General features: G+C 33.9%; 1 protein-coding gene across 4 annotated transcripts in view; it reads left to right on the top strand.

Moving 5' to 3' along the window:
* Positions 1-17,753, top strand: part of FERMT2 (FERM domain containing kindlin 2) — a 107,577-nt gene that overhangs the window by 15,162 nt on the left and 74,662 nt on the right. For all 4 annotated transcript variants that reach the window (XM_074290563.1, XM_074290561.1, XM_074290560.1 and 1 more), the window contains exon 3: positions 12,716-12,949. In XM_074290563.1, the coding sequence (XP_074146664.1) occupies positions 12,716-12,949 (234 nt within the window). The remainder of the gene's footprint in view (positions 1-12,715; positions 12,950-17,753) is intronic.

The following is a 17,753-nucleotide window of genomic DNA, read 5'->3' as shown; positions in this document are numbered from 1 at the left end:
TGGAGTTGTGAAAGAATCCAACCATTCTGGAGAGCAATCTGGAATTATGCCCAAAAAGTTATCAAAATGTGCATACCCTTTGACCCAGCCATACTACTACTGGGCTTATACCCCAAGGAACTACTAGAGAAGGGAAAGGGTCCTGTATGTGCCAAAATGTTTGTGGCAGCCCTTTTCATAGTGGCTAGAAGCTGGAAGATGAATGGATGTCCATCAATTGGAGAATGGTTGGGTAAACTATGGTATATGAATGTTATGGAATATTACTGTTCTATAAGAAATGACCAACAGGAGAAATACAGAGAGGCTTGGAGAGACTTACATCAACTGATGCTGAGTGAAACGAGCAGAACCAGAAGATCATTATACACTTCAACAATGATACTGTACGAGGATGTATGCTGATGGAAGTGGATTTCTTCAACATAGAGAAGAGCTAATCCAATTCCAATTGATTAATGATGGACAGAACCAGCTACATCCAGAAAAGGACTGGGAAATGAATGTAAACTGTTATTTTTACCTTCTGAATCCAATTCTTCCTGTGCAACAAAAAATTCGGTTCTACACACATATATTGTATCTAAATTATACTGTAATATATTTAACATATATAAGACTGCTTGCCATCAGGGGGAGGGGGTTGGGGGAGGAAGGGAAAAAATCTGAATAGAAGTAAGTGCAAGGGATAATGTTGTAAAAAATTACCCATGCATATGTACTTTCAAAAAATGTTATAATTATAAAATAAAATAAAAAATTAAAAAAAAAAAAAAAAAAATTAAAAAAAAAAATATTCCTCCCTCCCCTTAATGTTCCTCCCCTTTTCTTAAACATTTTCCTTATTATTTCTTTATTCCCTTCTATTTACCCTAACCCTTCCCTTTTGTTTTTCCCCTCCCACTTTTCAATGAGGTTAGAAAAGTTTCTATGTAAACCAAATATGTCTAATATTTTCTCTTTGAGCCAAATCTTATGAGAGTAAGATTCACACTATGTTCATCCCCCTCCCTTCATTCCCTCAGATATAATAGGTTTCCTTTGCCTCTTTGTGAGATGTAGTTTCCCTCTTTTTACCTCCACTTTCTGCTTTTTTCTGATACAATTTCCTTTCCACTTCTAGTTCCTTTTTTATGTATACCCATAACAGAAATACAGTTCTCAAGAGTTCTTTTTACCTTTTTATGCTTCTCTTGAGTCCTATATTTGGAGGTCAAACTTTTTGTTTAGCGCTGGTTTTTTCATTAGGAATAAATGGAATTCACCTATTTCATTGAATGTCCATCTTCCCTGGAAGAAAATGATCAGTTTAGCTGGGTAGTTTATTCTTGGCTGTATACCAAATTCTTTTGCCTTTCGGAATATCATTCTAGGCCCTTAGATATTTTAATGTGGATGCTGGTATATTCTCAGTGATCCATATTGTGGCTCCTCGGTATTTGGATCGTTTTTTTCTGGCTGCTTGTAGTATTTTTTCCTTGGTCTGATAGTTCTGGAATTTATCCAGATTATTTTTTGGAGTTTTGATTTTGGCATCTCTATAGGTGATCGAAGAATTATTTCAATGTCTATTTTGCCTTCTGTTTCTATAACATCTGGGCAGTTCTCTTTGATGATTTCCTGAAAAATAGTGTCTAGGCTCTTTTTTTCATCATGATTTTCAGGGAGTCCCAGTAATCCTTAGATTATCTCTCCTAGATCTATTTTTCAGGTCTGTTGTTTTCCCAAGTAGGTATTTAACATTTTTTTCTAATTTTTCATTTTTTTGGTTTTGCTTGACTAATTCTTGATGTCTCCTTGAGTCATTCATTTCCATTTGTTGAAGTCTGATTTTTAATGAATTATTTTCATTTACTTTTAAAATTTCTTTTTGTATTGTCCAATTGAGTTTTTAAATGAGTTGTTTTGTTCTATGGAATTTTTTTCCATTTTGCCATTTTTTTTTTTAATGAATTGTTTTCTTTTTCTGATTCACAAAATCTGTTTTCCTGGGAATTGTTTATCTTTTCCAGTTTGCAAATTCTGTTTTTCATAGAGTTAATTTCTTTATCCACTCTATTTTTTAATGACTTATCCTGACTCTCTTGCAAAGTTTTCCTTTCCTTTCACCATTTTTCATCTAATTCTCTTTTAAGATCATTTTAAATTTCTTCTATGAGAGCCTTGTGTGATGGGGACAAAGTCATTATCCACCTTTGGATCTAGAGACAAACTGTTTTTAGTCTCCTCAGGGTTTGAAGTCTGCTCTCTTTCTGTATAGAAGCTATCAGTAGTTATTGCCTGCTTTGCCTTTTTGCTCATTTTGAAAAAACAAAAAACTATGGTCTGCTTATGGGGGGCAGTGGGGTATTTTTAATTTGCCTCTACAGACAACAGGAAGTGACAGTGAGGGGGCAGTGGGACAGCTACTACTGCGCAGGAATTAACAAACTCCTATAAACATGATACAGAAATGAATTTTTGCTCATATATCATTAAGTGTGTAACCTATGAAGAGTGGGAATCAATGAACGAAGCCTCCTATAATTGCAAACACGGTGCCTATAGATAAGACATAATGGAAAAGGGCTACTACATAGTATCGTGAAGAACAATATCTAGGGATGAGTTGGCAAGCACAATTCCTGTAAGGCCTCCAAATTGTAAATAGGAAAATGAAACCTAAGGCTCATAGTATTGCAGGGGATCATTTAATATTTCCTCCGTGGAGGGTGGCTAATCAGCTAAAAACTTTAACACCAGTTGGAATGGCGATGATTATTGTAGTTGATGTAAAATATGCTCGGGTGTCAACATCTAGACCAACAGTGAACATATGGTGAGCTCATATGATGAAACCTAAGAATCCAACTGATATCATGGCTCATACTATTCCTATATACCCAAAAGGTTCTTTTTTGCCTGCATTGTATGTAACAATGGGAGAGATAATTCCAAAACCTGGTAGAATCAGAATATATACCTCTGGGTGTCCAAAGAATCAGAATAAGTGCTGATAAAGAATTGGGTCTCCTCCCCCAGCAGGATCAAAGAATGTTGTATTTAGGTTGCAGTTTGTTACAAGTATTGTAATATTGGCAGCTAGGACTGGCAGAGATAGGAGAAGCAGAACTGCTGTAATTATTACTGACCAAACGAAGACTGGTGTTTGATATTGGGATATTGCAGGGAGTTTTATGTTAATAATTGTTGTAATGAAGTTAATAGCCCCGAGGATAGAAGATACTCCTGCTAGATAAAGTGAAAAAATAGCTAGATCAACTGATGCTCTGGCATGGGCTAGGTTTCCTCCTAGAGGGGGGTAAACTTCATCCAGTTCCAGCACCTGCTTCGACTGTTGAAGATGCTAGTAGCAGTAGAAATGATGGCGGTAGTAGTCAAAAGCTTATATTATTTATCTGAGGGAATGCTATGTCAGGGACTCCAATTATTAGTGGTACTAGTCAGTTATCAAAGCCTCCGATTATAATAGGTATTACTATAAAGAAAATTATTACAAAGGCGTGGGCTGTGACAATTACTTTGTAGATTTGCTCATCACTGATCAGAATTCCGGGTTGACCAAGTTCTGCTTGAGTAAGAAGGCTCAGGGCATTGCCAATTATGCCTGCTCACGTGCCAAACAATAAATAAAGAGTGCCAATATCTTTATGGTTAGTAGAAAATAGTCATCTGCTGAAAGCAGAAGCAGTGGGCTTTGCTGGGACCAACTACTGCCCTTAAGATCATACTGAGTAACTGCGTGCTGGGTGCTTGTGGCTAGATGCTAAGAGAGTCTAGCTTTTGGGGTTATAGTCTTTACCCTCTGTATTTATAGCTTCTCTGCTGATCTACTGGCTTATTGCTGGGGCAGAGTAGCTGATACTTTGGTAAAGTTCTCCCATGCAGATTTTCGGCCAGCAGAGACCAAGCCCTGCCCCCCTCTGCTCTGCTCAGTGGGTGCTGTTTCTCAAGCTCTCACTGCCTTCTTGAGGTCTGTGCCTGGTCTAATCCCATTCTGCCCCTGCACATACGCAAAACAGATTTTTTCTGGCGAATTTTGAGAATATCTTCCGTTGGTAATGTGTTACGCTCCCAATATTCATGAGTTCTGACAGTAAAGCACTAATTCTGAAGCTGAATATCATTGAAATAGATTGAGAGAAAAGGCGAGTTTAAGAAGATGTATGTGTCCTCTCTGCTCTCTTAGCTCCGCCCCCCAAGAACCTACTTGACTGTTTTCATCAATGAGGTGATTCAAGGCAATTCTAATAGACTTGGGATGGAAAGAGCCATCCACATTCAGGGAATGGACTATGGAGACTGAATGTGGATCAAAGCATAGCATTCTCACCTTTGTTATTATTATTATTATTTTTTTGCTTCATTTCTCTCTTTTTTTTTCTTTTGATCTGATTTTTCTTATATAGCATGTTAAATGTGGAAATATGTTTAGAAGAATTACACATTTAACCTAAAAAAATAAAAAACCAACACATATTCTTGTAGAGTGTCAAGCTAAAAGGAGATAAAGATGATATGCCATAATTAAATTCTGAGTTTCATAGCTAAAGATTCAGACACAAAGCTTGCTTTTCTTCCTTCCTTATTCCTCCTGCTGTTACCTCCCATGATCATTCTTTCCCTTCCCTTTGGTTTAATTTTGCAAGATAAATGATTCTTGGTTGTAGTTGTAGCTCCTTTGCTTTCCTGAATATCATGTTTTATGTCCTACAACCCTTTAATTGTTACATAAGTCCTGTGTAATTCTGATTGTGACTCTCTGATATTTGAATAGTTTCTTTTTGGGTATTTGTAGTATTTTTTCCTTGGCTTGATAGTTCTGAAATTTGGTTATAATGTATCTTGAAGTTCTTATTTTGGGATTTCTTTCTTGAGATCAGTGGATTCTTTCAGTATCTATTTTGCCCTCTGGTTCCACTGGTCCTCAGGACAGTTTTTCTTGGTAATTTCTTGAAAGATGCTATGTAGGCCCTCCTTTTGATTATGTCTTTCAGATAGTCCAGTGATTCTGATATTGTGTCTCCTGAATCTGTTTTCTAGGTCATTTGTTATTCCCATGAAGTATTTTATATTTTCTTCCATTTTTTCATCCTTTTAAATTTTGTTTAATTGATCCTTGATATTGGAATCATTAGTTTCCACTTGCCCAATTACGATGTTTAAAGAGTTGTTTTCTTTAATTAGTTTTTGTACTTTCCCATTTGACCAATTGAATTCTTTAACAATTTTTTTTTCAATGAATTTTTATATCTCCTCCATTTGGTCAATTAACTTTTTTTTTTTTTTGAAATAGCTTTTTATTTACAAAACATATGCATGGATAATTTTTCAACATTGACTCTTACAAAACCTTTGTTCCAACTTTTCCCCTCCTTCCCCCCACCCCCTCCCATAGATGGCAAGTAGTCCAATACATGTTAAATATGTTAAAATATGTGTTAAATCCAATATATGTATATATATCTATATATTGGATCTAGAAAGAAAGAAAAAACCGAGAAGGAAAACAAAAATGCAAGCAAACAACAGAAAGAGTGGAAATGCTATGTTGTGGTCCTCACACATTTCCCATAGTGCTCTCTGGGTGTATCTGACTCTCTTCATTACTAAACAATTGGAACTAGTTTGAATCATCTCATTGTTGAAGAGAGCCACATCCATCAGAATTGGTTATTGTATTGTATTGTTGTTGAAGTGTATAATGATCTTCTCTGGTTCTGCTCATTTCACTTAGCATCAGTTCATGTAGCTCTCTATAGGCCTCTTTGAAATTGTCCTGTTGGTTATTTCCTGCAGAACCAATAACATTCCATAACATTCATATGCCACAATTTATTCAGCCATTCTCCAATTCATGGGCATCCACTCAGTTTCCAGTTTCTAGCCACTACAAAAGGGGCTTCCAGAAACATTTTTGCACATGTGGATCCTTTTCCCTTCTTTAATATCTCTGGGATAAAAGCCCAGTAGAAACACTGGTGGGTCAAAGAGTATGCACAGTTTGATAACTTTTTGAACATAGTTCCAAATTACTCTCCAGAATGTTTGGATTTGTTCACAGTTCCACCAACAATGTATCAGTGTCCCAGTTTTTTTTCCCATATCCCCTCCAACATTCGTCATTATCATTTCCTGTCATCTTAGCCAATCTGACAAGTATGTAGTGATATCTCAGAGTTTTAATTTGCATTTCTCTAATCAACAATCATTTGGAACACCTTTTCATATGAGTAGAAATAGTTTCAATTTCGTCATCTGAAAATTGTTCATATCCTTTGACCATTTATCAATTAGAGAATGGCTTGATTTCTTATAAATTTGAGTCAATTCTCTACATAATTTGGAAATGAGGCTTTTATCAGAGTCTTTGTAAAAAAATGTTTTCCCAGTTTATTGCTTCTCTTCTAATCTTGTTTGCATTAATTTTGTTTAACTAATTAATCAATTTAATTAACTAATTAAATTAGTTAACTAAATTTAACTAATTAACTTAATATAATCAAAATTATCTATTTTGTGATCAATAATGATCTCTAGTTCTTTTTTGGTCCCAAATTCCTTCCTCCTCCCCAATTATGAGAGGTAAACTTTCCTGTGTTCTTCTCATTTATTTATAATCTCATTCTTTATGTTTAGATCATGAACCTATTTTGACTTTATCTTGGTATATGGTGTTAAGTGTGGATCAGTGCCTAGTTTCTGCCGTACTAATTTCCAATTTTCCCATTAGTTTTTGTCAAATAGTGAATTCTTATCCCCAAAGCTGGGGTCTTTGGGTTTGTCAAACACTAGTTTGCTATAGTTGTCAGTTCTGCTTTTTAAACAGTTTCCCAAGCTGTTTTTTTTTTTTCCATAGTGCTCTTATCTCATTTTAATTTGTTTTCTCAGTACTAGTCTACCTCTCTTATATGATTTTTTTCCTCTTTTAAAAAGTTTTTTATTGAGGTTTTTTATGTTCAAAACATATGCAAGTATAAGTTTTTCAACACTGAGTTTTGCCCATAGGTGCTTTTACATTGTCCTCTTCTGAGTTTTTGTCTTGGTCTTCTCTGTCCCCATAATGACTTTCTAAGGTTAGGTTCCTTTTTTTCTTTGTTTTTTGCTCAGTTTTTTTTTTTTGGGGGGGGGGTGAGGATTTGAACTCTGTTCTCAAAGTACTGTCTCAGGCTTCTTGTCCTAGTGGTTGCAGGCCCTGACTGTTTACTTGGTGCTGCTCTAATGTTGCTTCAAGGTCCACCCTTGCTCTGGTCCTTTGTTGTAGTGGTGCAGTGGAGTGTGATTGGTACTTCTAGAAGCTGTGCTGGTTTGGCAGCCTACCTGGTGCTGAGCAGGGTTCTAGTGGTGGTAAATGGCATGTGCTAATAAGTAAGGCTCAGTGGGATGTTTCTGCATTTTTCTGGGGCTGCACTGAAGCACATCTGGAAGTTGGAGGAAGCTGCCTACCTGAGGCTACATCAAAACAGCACTTGGTGATTCCCAAGAGTCTGCTAGTTACCCTGGCTATGCCAAAGTACTTGGGGAGGGGGGAGGGAAATCCTGGTATTAGAGTTACACTGGATCTTAGAATCTCTTGCTGGTTTACTAAAGAGGAGCTGTCCTGGACTGATGATTACCCTTCCTCTCTTTCTTCCTTCTCCTTCCTTAATCTGAGACAGACCTCTCCTACCAATCTTTTAAGTTTCCTGTGCTAACAGTTTGTTTCACCTCATCTCCTTGCTGGTACCACTAAAGTGTCTTAGGCTTTGATTTTATGGTTGGTTTATGGTTATCTGTGAGGTGAACATAGAAGTTACAGCAGTTTACTATTTGTTTTTTTTTTGGGGGGGGGATTATATTTTTTTCCTCTCCCACTATCCCCTTAACATTTTGAGGCCTATTTTAATTTTCTTTTCTTTTTTTTTTTTTTATTCATTTTTCCAAATTATCCCCTCCCTCCCTCCACTCCCTCCCCCCGATGACAGGTATAACCTAGATACAATATATGTGTGTAAATACCATTTTCTTGTTGCACATTAATTATTAGCTTCCGAAGGTATAAGTAACCTGGGTAGATAGACAGTAGTGCTAACAATTTACATTCACTTCCCAGTGTTCCTTCTCTGGGTGTATTTGGCCTATTTTAATTTTCAAGGCATTTACTTCTGGGTGGAATTTTTCACCATCTGTTCGAAGGCCTTCAGTCTCCTTGCCATTCTTTACTACATTTTGTATTTCTTGTTTTATTTCTTCCAGATACCCTTGAATCAGCCAAGACTTTTTGTTGTTGTTGTTGTTAATCCTTTTGGGCTTTACCTGAAGTTGTTGTGGGTTACTGTCTTCCACCAATAGGTGTCTATTTATCCTCTGCATCCTGGCACTATATATTTCCCTAAGGGAACACTTAATTTTATATGTTGTGTGTATTTGGTCAAATCTTAGCTTTGGGATAAAAGTTATTGAAAAATTTAGAGGAAAGAGTAGTTAAAATGTGATTTTTAAAATAAATATTCAAAAGGGCTAAGTTGGATTGAGTTTCTGAGTATAAGTAGTTGATTTCATAAAAAATGATAAAATTGACTGAATATAACAGCTAATTTTTGAAGTGGTTGGTACAACTGCATAGGATGTTTGGTATATGATAAAAAAAAATTATTTCCCTTTCTGGTATTATTATTCAGTGGTTACTAGTTAAAATTTCCCTAGTGAAAGTTCTAGCATAATTTGCTATGTGGAACATAGCAAAAGGTAATGAAGAATCCTTTAGTTTAGGAGATACACAGATAAAAAGATAGGTTAGTGGAAATTGTCTTAGAGATCTGATCAAAAATGAAGTCTGATTGTCACTCACCTTGTCAGAGCTCTACAAGTTCCTGACCTGGGTACAGGTCTAAACAACAGTAGACTGCCACTAGCCTCAATCCCCTCTCAGTGAATTGTAAAGCTTTGTTGGTTCAGAGTCATAGAATTGTAGGCTCTATTTTTTTTTTTTGGTAGCTTTTTATTTACAAGATATATGCATGGGTAATTTTACAACACTGACAACTGCCAAGCCTTTTGTTCCAATTTTTCCCCTCTTTCCCCCCACTCCCCTCCCCCAGATGGCAGGTTGACCAATACATGTTACATATGTTAAAGTAGAAATTAAATACAATATATGTATACATGTCCAAACAGTTATTTTGCTGTACAAAAAGAATCGGGCTTTGAAATCGTGAAGGAAATCAAAAATGCAGGCGGACAAAAATAGGGGTATTGGGAATTCTATGTAGTGATTCATAGTCATCTCCCAGAGTTCTTTCGCTGGGCATAACTGGTTCAGTTCATTACTGCTCTATTGGAACTGATTTGGTTCCTCTCATAGTTGAAGAGGGCCACATCCATCAGAATTGATCATCTTGAAGTACATAATGATCTTCTGGTCCTGCTCATTTCACTTAGCATCAGTTCATGTAAGTCTCTCCAGGCCTTTCTGAAATCATCCTGTTGGTCATTTCTTACAGAACCATAATATTCCATAATATTCATATATCACAATTTATTCAGCCATTCTCCAATTGATGGGCATCCACTCAGTTGCCAGTTTCTAGCCACTACAAAGAGAGCTACCACAAACATTCTTGCATTCTTGCAGGGTCCCTTTCCCTTCTTTAAGATTTGTTTGTAACACTGCTGGATCAAAGGGTATGCACAGTTTGATAACTTTTTGAGCCTAGTTTCAAATTGCTCTCCAGAATGGCTGGATGTATTCACAATTCCACCAACAATGTATCAGTGTCCCTGCTTTCCCACATCCCCTCCAACATTGTGCATTATCTTTCCCTGTCATTCTAGCCAATCTGACATGTGTGGTATCTCAGAGTTGTCTTAGTTTGCATTTCTCTGATTAATAATGACTTGGAGCATCTTTTCATATGGCTAGAAATAGTTTCAATTTCTTCATCTGAGAATTTTCTGTTCATATCCTTGGACCATTTATCAATTGGAGAATGGCTTGATTTCTTATAAATTAGATTCAATTCTCTATATATTTTGGAAATGAGGCCTTTATCAAAACCTTTGACTATAAAAATGTTTTCCCAGTTTATTGCTTCCCTTCTAATCTTAACTGCATTTACAAAAACTTTTTAATTTGATATAATCAAAATTTTCTATTTTGTTATCAATAATGATCTCTAGTTCTTCTTTGATCATAAATTCCTTCCTCTTCCACAGGTGTTATTTTTTTGTATCTCTTTTACCAAATTGTTAAATATGTTTTCTTAATTATTTTCTTGCATTCTCATTCCCCCATTCGTTTTCCTTCTATCCTTATTTGATTTAATTTTTTTTTCTTTTGATTCATAAAGATTTTTAAAGCCTTTAATCAAAAGTACCATTCAAAATAGAATTTTTAACTGTGGTTTTAGAGTCAGGCTATAACAAAGTTGTTAACAACAACAAAATGTTTTCAGTGAAATAAAGGATCTGAGAATTTTGCCGCTCGTCCTTTGTCTCTACCAGCTTCAGCCTTCCCAATGTCTCAGCCAGCACAAAAGTGGAAATTGGAATGAATCTGACTCCGCCTCTGAGAGTGTGATTGTGGGCTTCTGTCTTGTGAATCTCCTGACGTCAGTCCTAGTTGAGGCTCCTAACTTATATATGCTCTCTAAAGGCGTGAACTCTAATGTGTGAACTCTCTTAAAGGTGTGAACTCTAATGTGTAAACTCCTTTAAAGGTGTGAACTAAGTACATAAGCATTAGCACCTTGTTTCAAGTTCTGGCCCATAACACTTTATTACTCTGGTTACTATTCAGTTTATCCATATGGATCCCAGATAAAACTTCTTTCCTAAAATGAAAAGTAGTAATGATATCAATCCATTCAATTTTGAAAACTTTGAATTCATAGTCATCAGTTACCCACATTTTTATCAAGTTCTTCATTATGAAATGTTGCTTTTCCCAAGTCATCTATCTTTTTAAATTATTTTGAACAAAATATTAGGATTATTTTGAACAAAATAGTATACAAACTTTAGCTTGGAAAAATTGCATAATTAAGTTTTCAATAATTATTGATTAGATGATTTTCCAGTTAAAGTAAAAACAAAATTTGAACCTCTCCCTCGAATGAAATTAAAACTCATCCAAACATTGTCTTACAGGCTAATCATTCTTATCTTGCCATAAATTTCATTAGAGGACTTAATTAATTGGAAACCTAAATCCCTAGAGTAGCCTAAATTTTCGAGGAATCCTAGAAACCTCAGATTTTGATATCAGTAGTAAAGTGTTTGTTCATGAAAGTTTGAGGCTGGCACTTTTGGCTAAAGTTATCTAAGAATAAATGTGCAAACAGATATTTATATGATACTCTGAATATATGAGCTTCTCCCCCTCAAAAATGACCCTGTATTTATTATGTTTTTCCATATGATAACCTTTCTAATATTTGAAGACAAATGAATTCCCTTTCACAAAATTGTGGAAATAGGAGTAAGAATATTATAAATTCAAGGAACAGTAAGTTGGCCATTTTGATCGGGGAGTGAAATAGTCACAGCTGTGTTTTAGGTAAAACATTTTGTCAGCTCTGTGGAAAATAGATTGGGGTGGGTGGAGAGAAACTTGAGGTAGGAAGGAGATTAGGAAACTATGATAATAGTTCAGTTGAGAGTTGAGATACTACTGAACTAGGTGGTGACTTGTGTGAATATAGAGAAGGGGAAACGTCTATAAGATATGAAAATAATATTAACAATATCTGGCAACTGATAGGATGTAGAATAAGAGAGAGCAGACTCCAGGACTCAGAATTTGTGAACCTGGATAAAAGGAAGGATGGTAGCTAAATGACAAAGAGAGATGTGGGGGAAAATATATAAAATGCCTGGAGTTAGGAAGACCTAAGTTCGAATTTGTCCTCACTTACTAATTGTATCACTATGGGCAAATTACTTAACACTGTTTTCTTCCATTTTTTCATTTGAAAATGAGTCAGAAGGAAATGGCAAAATATTTTAGTATCTTTGCCAAGAAAACCCCAAATAGGTTCACAAAGAATTGAATATTTAAATATATGGGCTCACATATGACTGAAGTTTGAGAATTAGCTAACTATGTTCAAAGAGGGTCATTACAAATTGAACATTTTATCTATAAAGTTATAGAAAGGGAAGGTGGGAGATATCTGGGAAAATTTGAGATTTTTTTTTTTTAATTTTTTTTGCAAGGTAGTTTAGGTTAAGTGACTTGCCCATGGCTGCACAGCTAGAAAGTGTTAAGTGTCTGAAGCCAGATTTGAACTTAGGTCCTACTAAATGCAGGGCTGTGCTCTATATACCAGCTATCCCTCATCAAGTATTTTGTAAAACATAATTGAAGATGCTACTAATCCACTAAGATTACAATTCCTTGTTTTTAGTAGTGACTCAGTAATACTTATTTTTAATATAGGGAAAAGACCAGTAGACTTAGAATTAGAAAGACGGCTTTTTTTTGCCTACCTAATACTTACAGGATTATGATTCATAATCTTCAATAACACGCTTCAATTTCATCATGTTAAATGGGGATTGTTTTTGTTCTACATATCTTATAGAATTGTGAAGAAAGTGTACTTACTGTATATAACTTTATATAAATTGTCATCATTGGAATAAATAGGGTTTTAAAAGTTACTTTTCTGAGATATTGATTTCTCTTTTATGAAATAATATTAATGATCTTAGGTGTCTTATTTTTATTTTCTAGATGTAAAAAAAGATTGGTCAGATCATGCCTTGTGGTGGGAAAAGAAAAGGACTTGGCTACTTAAGACTCATTGGACCTTGGATAAGTATGGTATACAAGCTGATGCTAAGCTCCAGTTTACTCCTCAGCACAAACTGCTTCGCTTACAACTCCCAAACATGAAGTATGTGAAGGTGAAAGTGAATTTCTCTGATAGAGTGTTCAAAGCTGTTTCTGACATCTGTAAGACTTTTAGTAAGTATGATTCATTTCTCTGTTTAAAATGCTCTAATATCAATATTCTGTATTTGTCTGCCAAGTGTTATTTAGCTGACATCTTTTTAATGGAGAAGTATCATGGAATAGAAGATAGAAAGCCAATAAAGACTGAGTTCAAGTCTTTACTTTCACAATTGAATGGTTGTTTGACTAAAGGGAGGTCATTTAACTTCTCAGTGATTCAGATTACTCTCTGAGACATAGTTTTGTGAATAGATATTATGAAGTCATGAGTTTGGATCTCAGGAGATAAGAAATCCTTTCAGAAATATCCTGAGGAAATTAAAGTATAAAAATATACTTTTTCTAAGTGTTGGATTTTGACCCTATTCCTTTATTTCTTTATTGTAATGTAAGATAAATGATTATTGAAGGAGGGTGAAAAGTCAAGGAATGTAGTATGAATTTCAGTAAACTGTGGTGCAAAGAATTATGGATTTGGAAGCAAAAGTCCTCTGTTCAAGTGTGTCAGCTGTGACTTTAGGTAAGTTATTTAACTTCCTTGAGCTTCAGTTTCCTTGAATTTTCTAAATAAATGTTTTTGTTGATGTATTTTGCATTTTAATATCATAGTTTCCCCTAGCATTCATCATTATCTCCTTCCCAGAGAATCATCTCATATAATAAACAACATTAAAACTATAAAAGAAAACAGGGGAAAAAAATCAACATTAATTGATCAGTATATTTAAAAAAAAAAAAAAAAAGCCTGATAATCTGTGTCACACTTGTGTACCTCTTCTGCAATTGGTGGAATAGTAATGTCTAATCATATCTCTTTTGAATTGGACTTTTTTGCAGCATTCACTTTTGGTTTATATGTGTATGTGTATTATGGTCATTGTGTATATTATTTTATTAGCTTCTGCTTCATTGTATCAGTTTATGTAAATGTCAAAATGCTTTTCTAAATTTATCACATTTGCTATTTCTTATAGTACAGTAATATTCCATTACAGTCATGTATCACAGTAGTTTATCTGTTGCCTGATCACTAGGTGTCACTTTGTTTTCTATTCTTTGCTCACAAAAAATTCTGCTATAAATATTTGATGTTTTATAGGAACTTTGTTCTTATCAGTGGTCATTTTGGAAAACAAGTTTGGAATTATTTAGAATGCTTTTACTGATTCACAGCTCCAACAACAGTATAGTAGTGTACTTATTTTCAGCTTTAACTATTGTGACTTTTGTCATGTATGTCACTTTGCAGTTTCTAAAGTAAAAAATCAGGGTTATTTTTGATGTGAATTTCTCTTACTATTAGTGATTATTATTATTTTATTTTTTCAAATACATGTATGGATAGTTTTCAGCATTTGCTTTTATAAGACCTTGAGTTCCACATTTTTTTCTCCCTCTCTCCATTAATTTCCCCTTCCCTAAAATAGCAAGCAGTTTGATATAGGTTATACATATATAGTTTTTTAAACATATTTTCATATTTGTCATGTTGTGCAAGGAAAGTCAGACCAAAAGGGGAAACCATGAGAAGGAAAAAGCAAACAAACAAAAAGGTGAAAATAGTATACTTTGATCCTCCTTCATAGATCTCTCTTTGAATAAGGATACAGAAGGCATTTTCCATCCCAAGTTTATTAGAATTGTCTTGGATCACTGTGTTGCTGAGGAGAGTCAAGTCCATCACAGTTAATTATCATATAATCTTGCTATTACTATGTACAAAGTTCTCCTGGTTCTGTTGCTTCACTCAGCATCAAATCAGCTTGCTTAACATATCTTATAGAACAATAATATCCATTTCATTCATATACCATAACTTGTTCAGCTATTCCCCAGTTGATGTTCATCTACTCCACCCACTTCCAGGTCCTTGCCACTGCAAAACATTTTTGCACATGTGGGTTCTTTTCTGTTTTTCATGATTTCTTTGGTATACAGATCCAGTAGTAATCTGCTAGATTAAAGGGTATGCATAGTTTTATAGCCCTCTGGGTATAGTTCCAAATTGTGAAGCATTCTTTTATGAAGTTATTAATAGTTTGCAATTTTTCCTTTAAAAACTATTTATTGGAGCAGCTAGAGGGAGCACTAGCCCTGAAGTCAGTTCAAATGCGACCTCAGACTGTGTGACCCTGGGCAAAGTCACTTAACCCTAATTGCCTCAGCAAAACAAACAAAAATTATTTATTCATATCCTTTGATCATTTATTTTTTGGAGAATGGCATATATATGTATACATATGCATATTTATGTATATGAAAAGTGTATGTAACAAATATATGTGGCACTTATATATTACAAATGTGTGTGTATTTATGTTTTTGTTTGTGCATTTGCTTTGCAATTTTTAGAGCATTTTTATCAAATAGGAATCAGTCATTTATGTTTTCTGCTTTAGGGAACACTGGGTTGAGTTTATAATTTTTTGTTTATAATTTTTTCTTGTCTATGTTTAAATGTCTTCTTCCTTTGTCCTACTTCTCTTTTTTAATCAATACTAGATGATGGGATTATTTCTACTTTTGAATATAGTTTACTTACTAGAATTAGCCTCTTTGGTCCTCCATTTTTCCCTTGTTAGTTTGGATCTTTGAGTATCCAAATTCTGTAGAGTATTGCTTTTATAATATGATTGGTTTAGAATTAAAAGTATAAATTTACTTTTGCAATGTCATTTTTATCATATTGGCTGTTTTCTCATTTTTAAAGTAGAAATAAATAACCTATTTTACCTGCCTAACAGTTTTAGTGAGAGTTAAAGCAAATAATGGATTTGAAATCAGACTTATAAATTTAATTTGGCTGTTACACTAATTACAGCTCCATTGGATGTCTTATTTGCAGATTTCCTTTAATGTTAGTAATTTTGATAATTACTGTGTAGGGATTACTTTTAGAAAAAGGGATGTGATCTTTGTACTACTTTCTTCAAATATGACAATTTGATTTTCATGATATGGATGAATTTTTGTCTCTTTTTAAAATTGAAAATCAGAATAGCTCTAAAGGAAATGATCTTTAATATGCCATTTTCCTTAACCAGAGAATGGGAATTAGAATTCTGAAATGAAATGTAGATTGCTTTTGGCTTACTCAGTCATGTAGTATATAACTACAGTGGAATATTAATGTATTGTAAGAAATAATGAATGAAATTTCTTTAAAGCATGTTAACATGTACATGAATTGATGCCAGATGCAGAGCCAAAAAGAATATACAGAATGACAACAATGTAAATAGAAGCAACAGTGACACACATATGCCAAAAATGCATGTTGCAAAAAGAAAAATTTTATGTTTAGCCATAAAGAAAATATGAGCTATAACTGTAGTTACCCTCTATTGAAAATTGTTGTTTTTTATCTAACTAAAAGTAAGTTTTGTAGTTTTGTAAAGAGCTGTTCTTTTGGGCTTTAAAATATAACTAATTTTATGATTTTTATTCTTTAGCCTCTAGTGAGTTGTTCATGGTGATTTTTATTATTTATATCATACTAAATCCTACTAAAATGTCTGATTAATTGTATATGAGAAACAAAAAAAAATCCTCTTTTAAGATCAAGTTAAGTATTCTTCTAATTTAGAAAAGTCTTTAATATAATATAAAATCATAATACTAAGTTAAAGAACTGGAACAAGGAGAATGTCATTGATGACAAATTTTGGTGTAATATGAATTCTGCACAGTTTTAAGAGAAGTCTTTGAAATCCAATTGAAACTCATTCTTGTTCATCTAGTATTTATTATGTAGGTGGAGGAAGAACATAGTATATTAGCTTTAATGGGTAAATTGATAAAAAGAGAAGGAATTTATATTATGGCAAAACACTTTTGACTTAGAGAATATTCTTAATTAGCAATTCATGTACAAGAAAAAGAAATCTAGATTCTAAGCCTACATTTATTTTCTTTGAGACAGGAGGCAAATATTTAACATTGTAAATGCCACTTCCCATGTTATTGCAAATGGCTACGCTTTATTTTTCTTTTAAAAAAATTTTTAAACATTCTTTAAAAATTTTTTGAGTACTCTCTCCCTTTTCATCCCTTTTCTACTCCTTGAGAAGATAAGCAATATAATCTGTATCATACAAGTGAAGTCATGCAAAACATAAAAATATGTTTTGCATATTAGTCATGTTAGGAAAAAAAGCAAAAAAAAAAAAAAAGAAGATAAAGAAAGAGAAAAGTATGCTTCAGTCTGCATTTAGAGTTCATTAGTTCTCTCTCTGAAGATGGATAACATTTTTCATTATGGGTCCTTAGTGTTGTCTTGGATCATTATATTGATTAAGATGTATACTTCTTCCGTTTTACTCATTTTATTTTGCATTAGTTCATTTAAGTCTTCCAGATTTTCCTGAAAACATCCTGCTTGTCATTCCTTATAGCATAACAATTTTCCATCACAATCATGCACCACATTTTATTCAGCCATTCCCTAATTGATGAGCATTCTCTCATTTTCCATTTCTTTGACACCATAAAATAGCTCATATAAAATTTTTCGTACAAATGAGTCCTTTTTCCTTTTCTTTGAACTCTTTGGCGTATGGACCTAGTGGTGATATTGCTGGAGTAAGGTGATATAGAGTCATTTTTCATGTGACTGTAGATAGCTTTCATTATTCTTTCTGAAAACTGTTCGTTTCCTTTACTCTTTATCAATTCGGGAATGAATTCTTATTTTTATAAATTTGGCTCAGTTCCTTATGTTTGGAGAACTGAAACTTTTGTTAAGAGTAAATTTTTTGTTTCCTTTCTGTATATAAAACTCTCAGCTATATTATGTGACATGGTTTTTCATTTTCTA

This window comes from Sminthopsis crassicaudata, chromosome 2, assembly GCF_048593235.1.
Source record: "Sminthopsis crassicaudata isolate SCR6 chromosome 2, ASM4859323v1, whole genome shotgun sequence".
In the NCBI taxonomy this organism is placed as follows: domain Eukaryota; kingdom Metazoa; phylum Chordata; class Mammalia; order Dasyuromorphia; family Dasyuridae; genus Sminthopsis; species Sminthopsis crassicaudata.
This window is presented reverse-complemented; position numbering and strand designations above follow the sequence as displayed.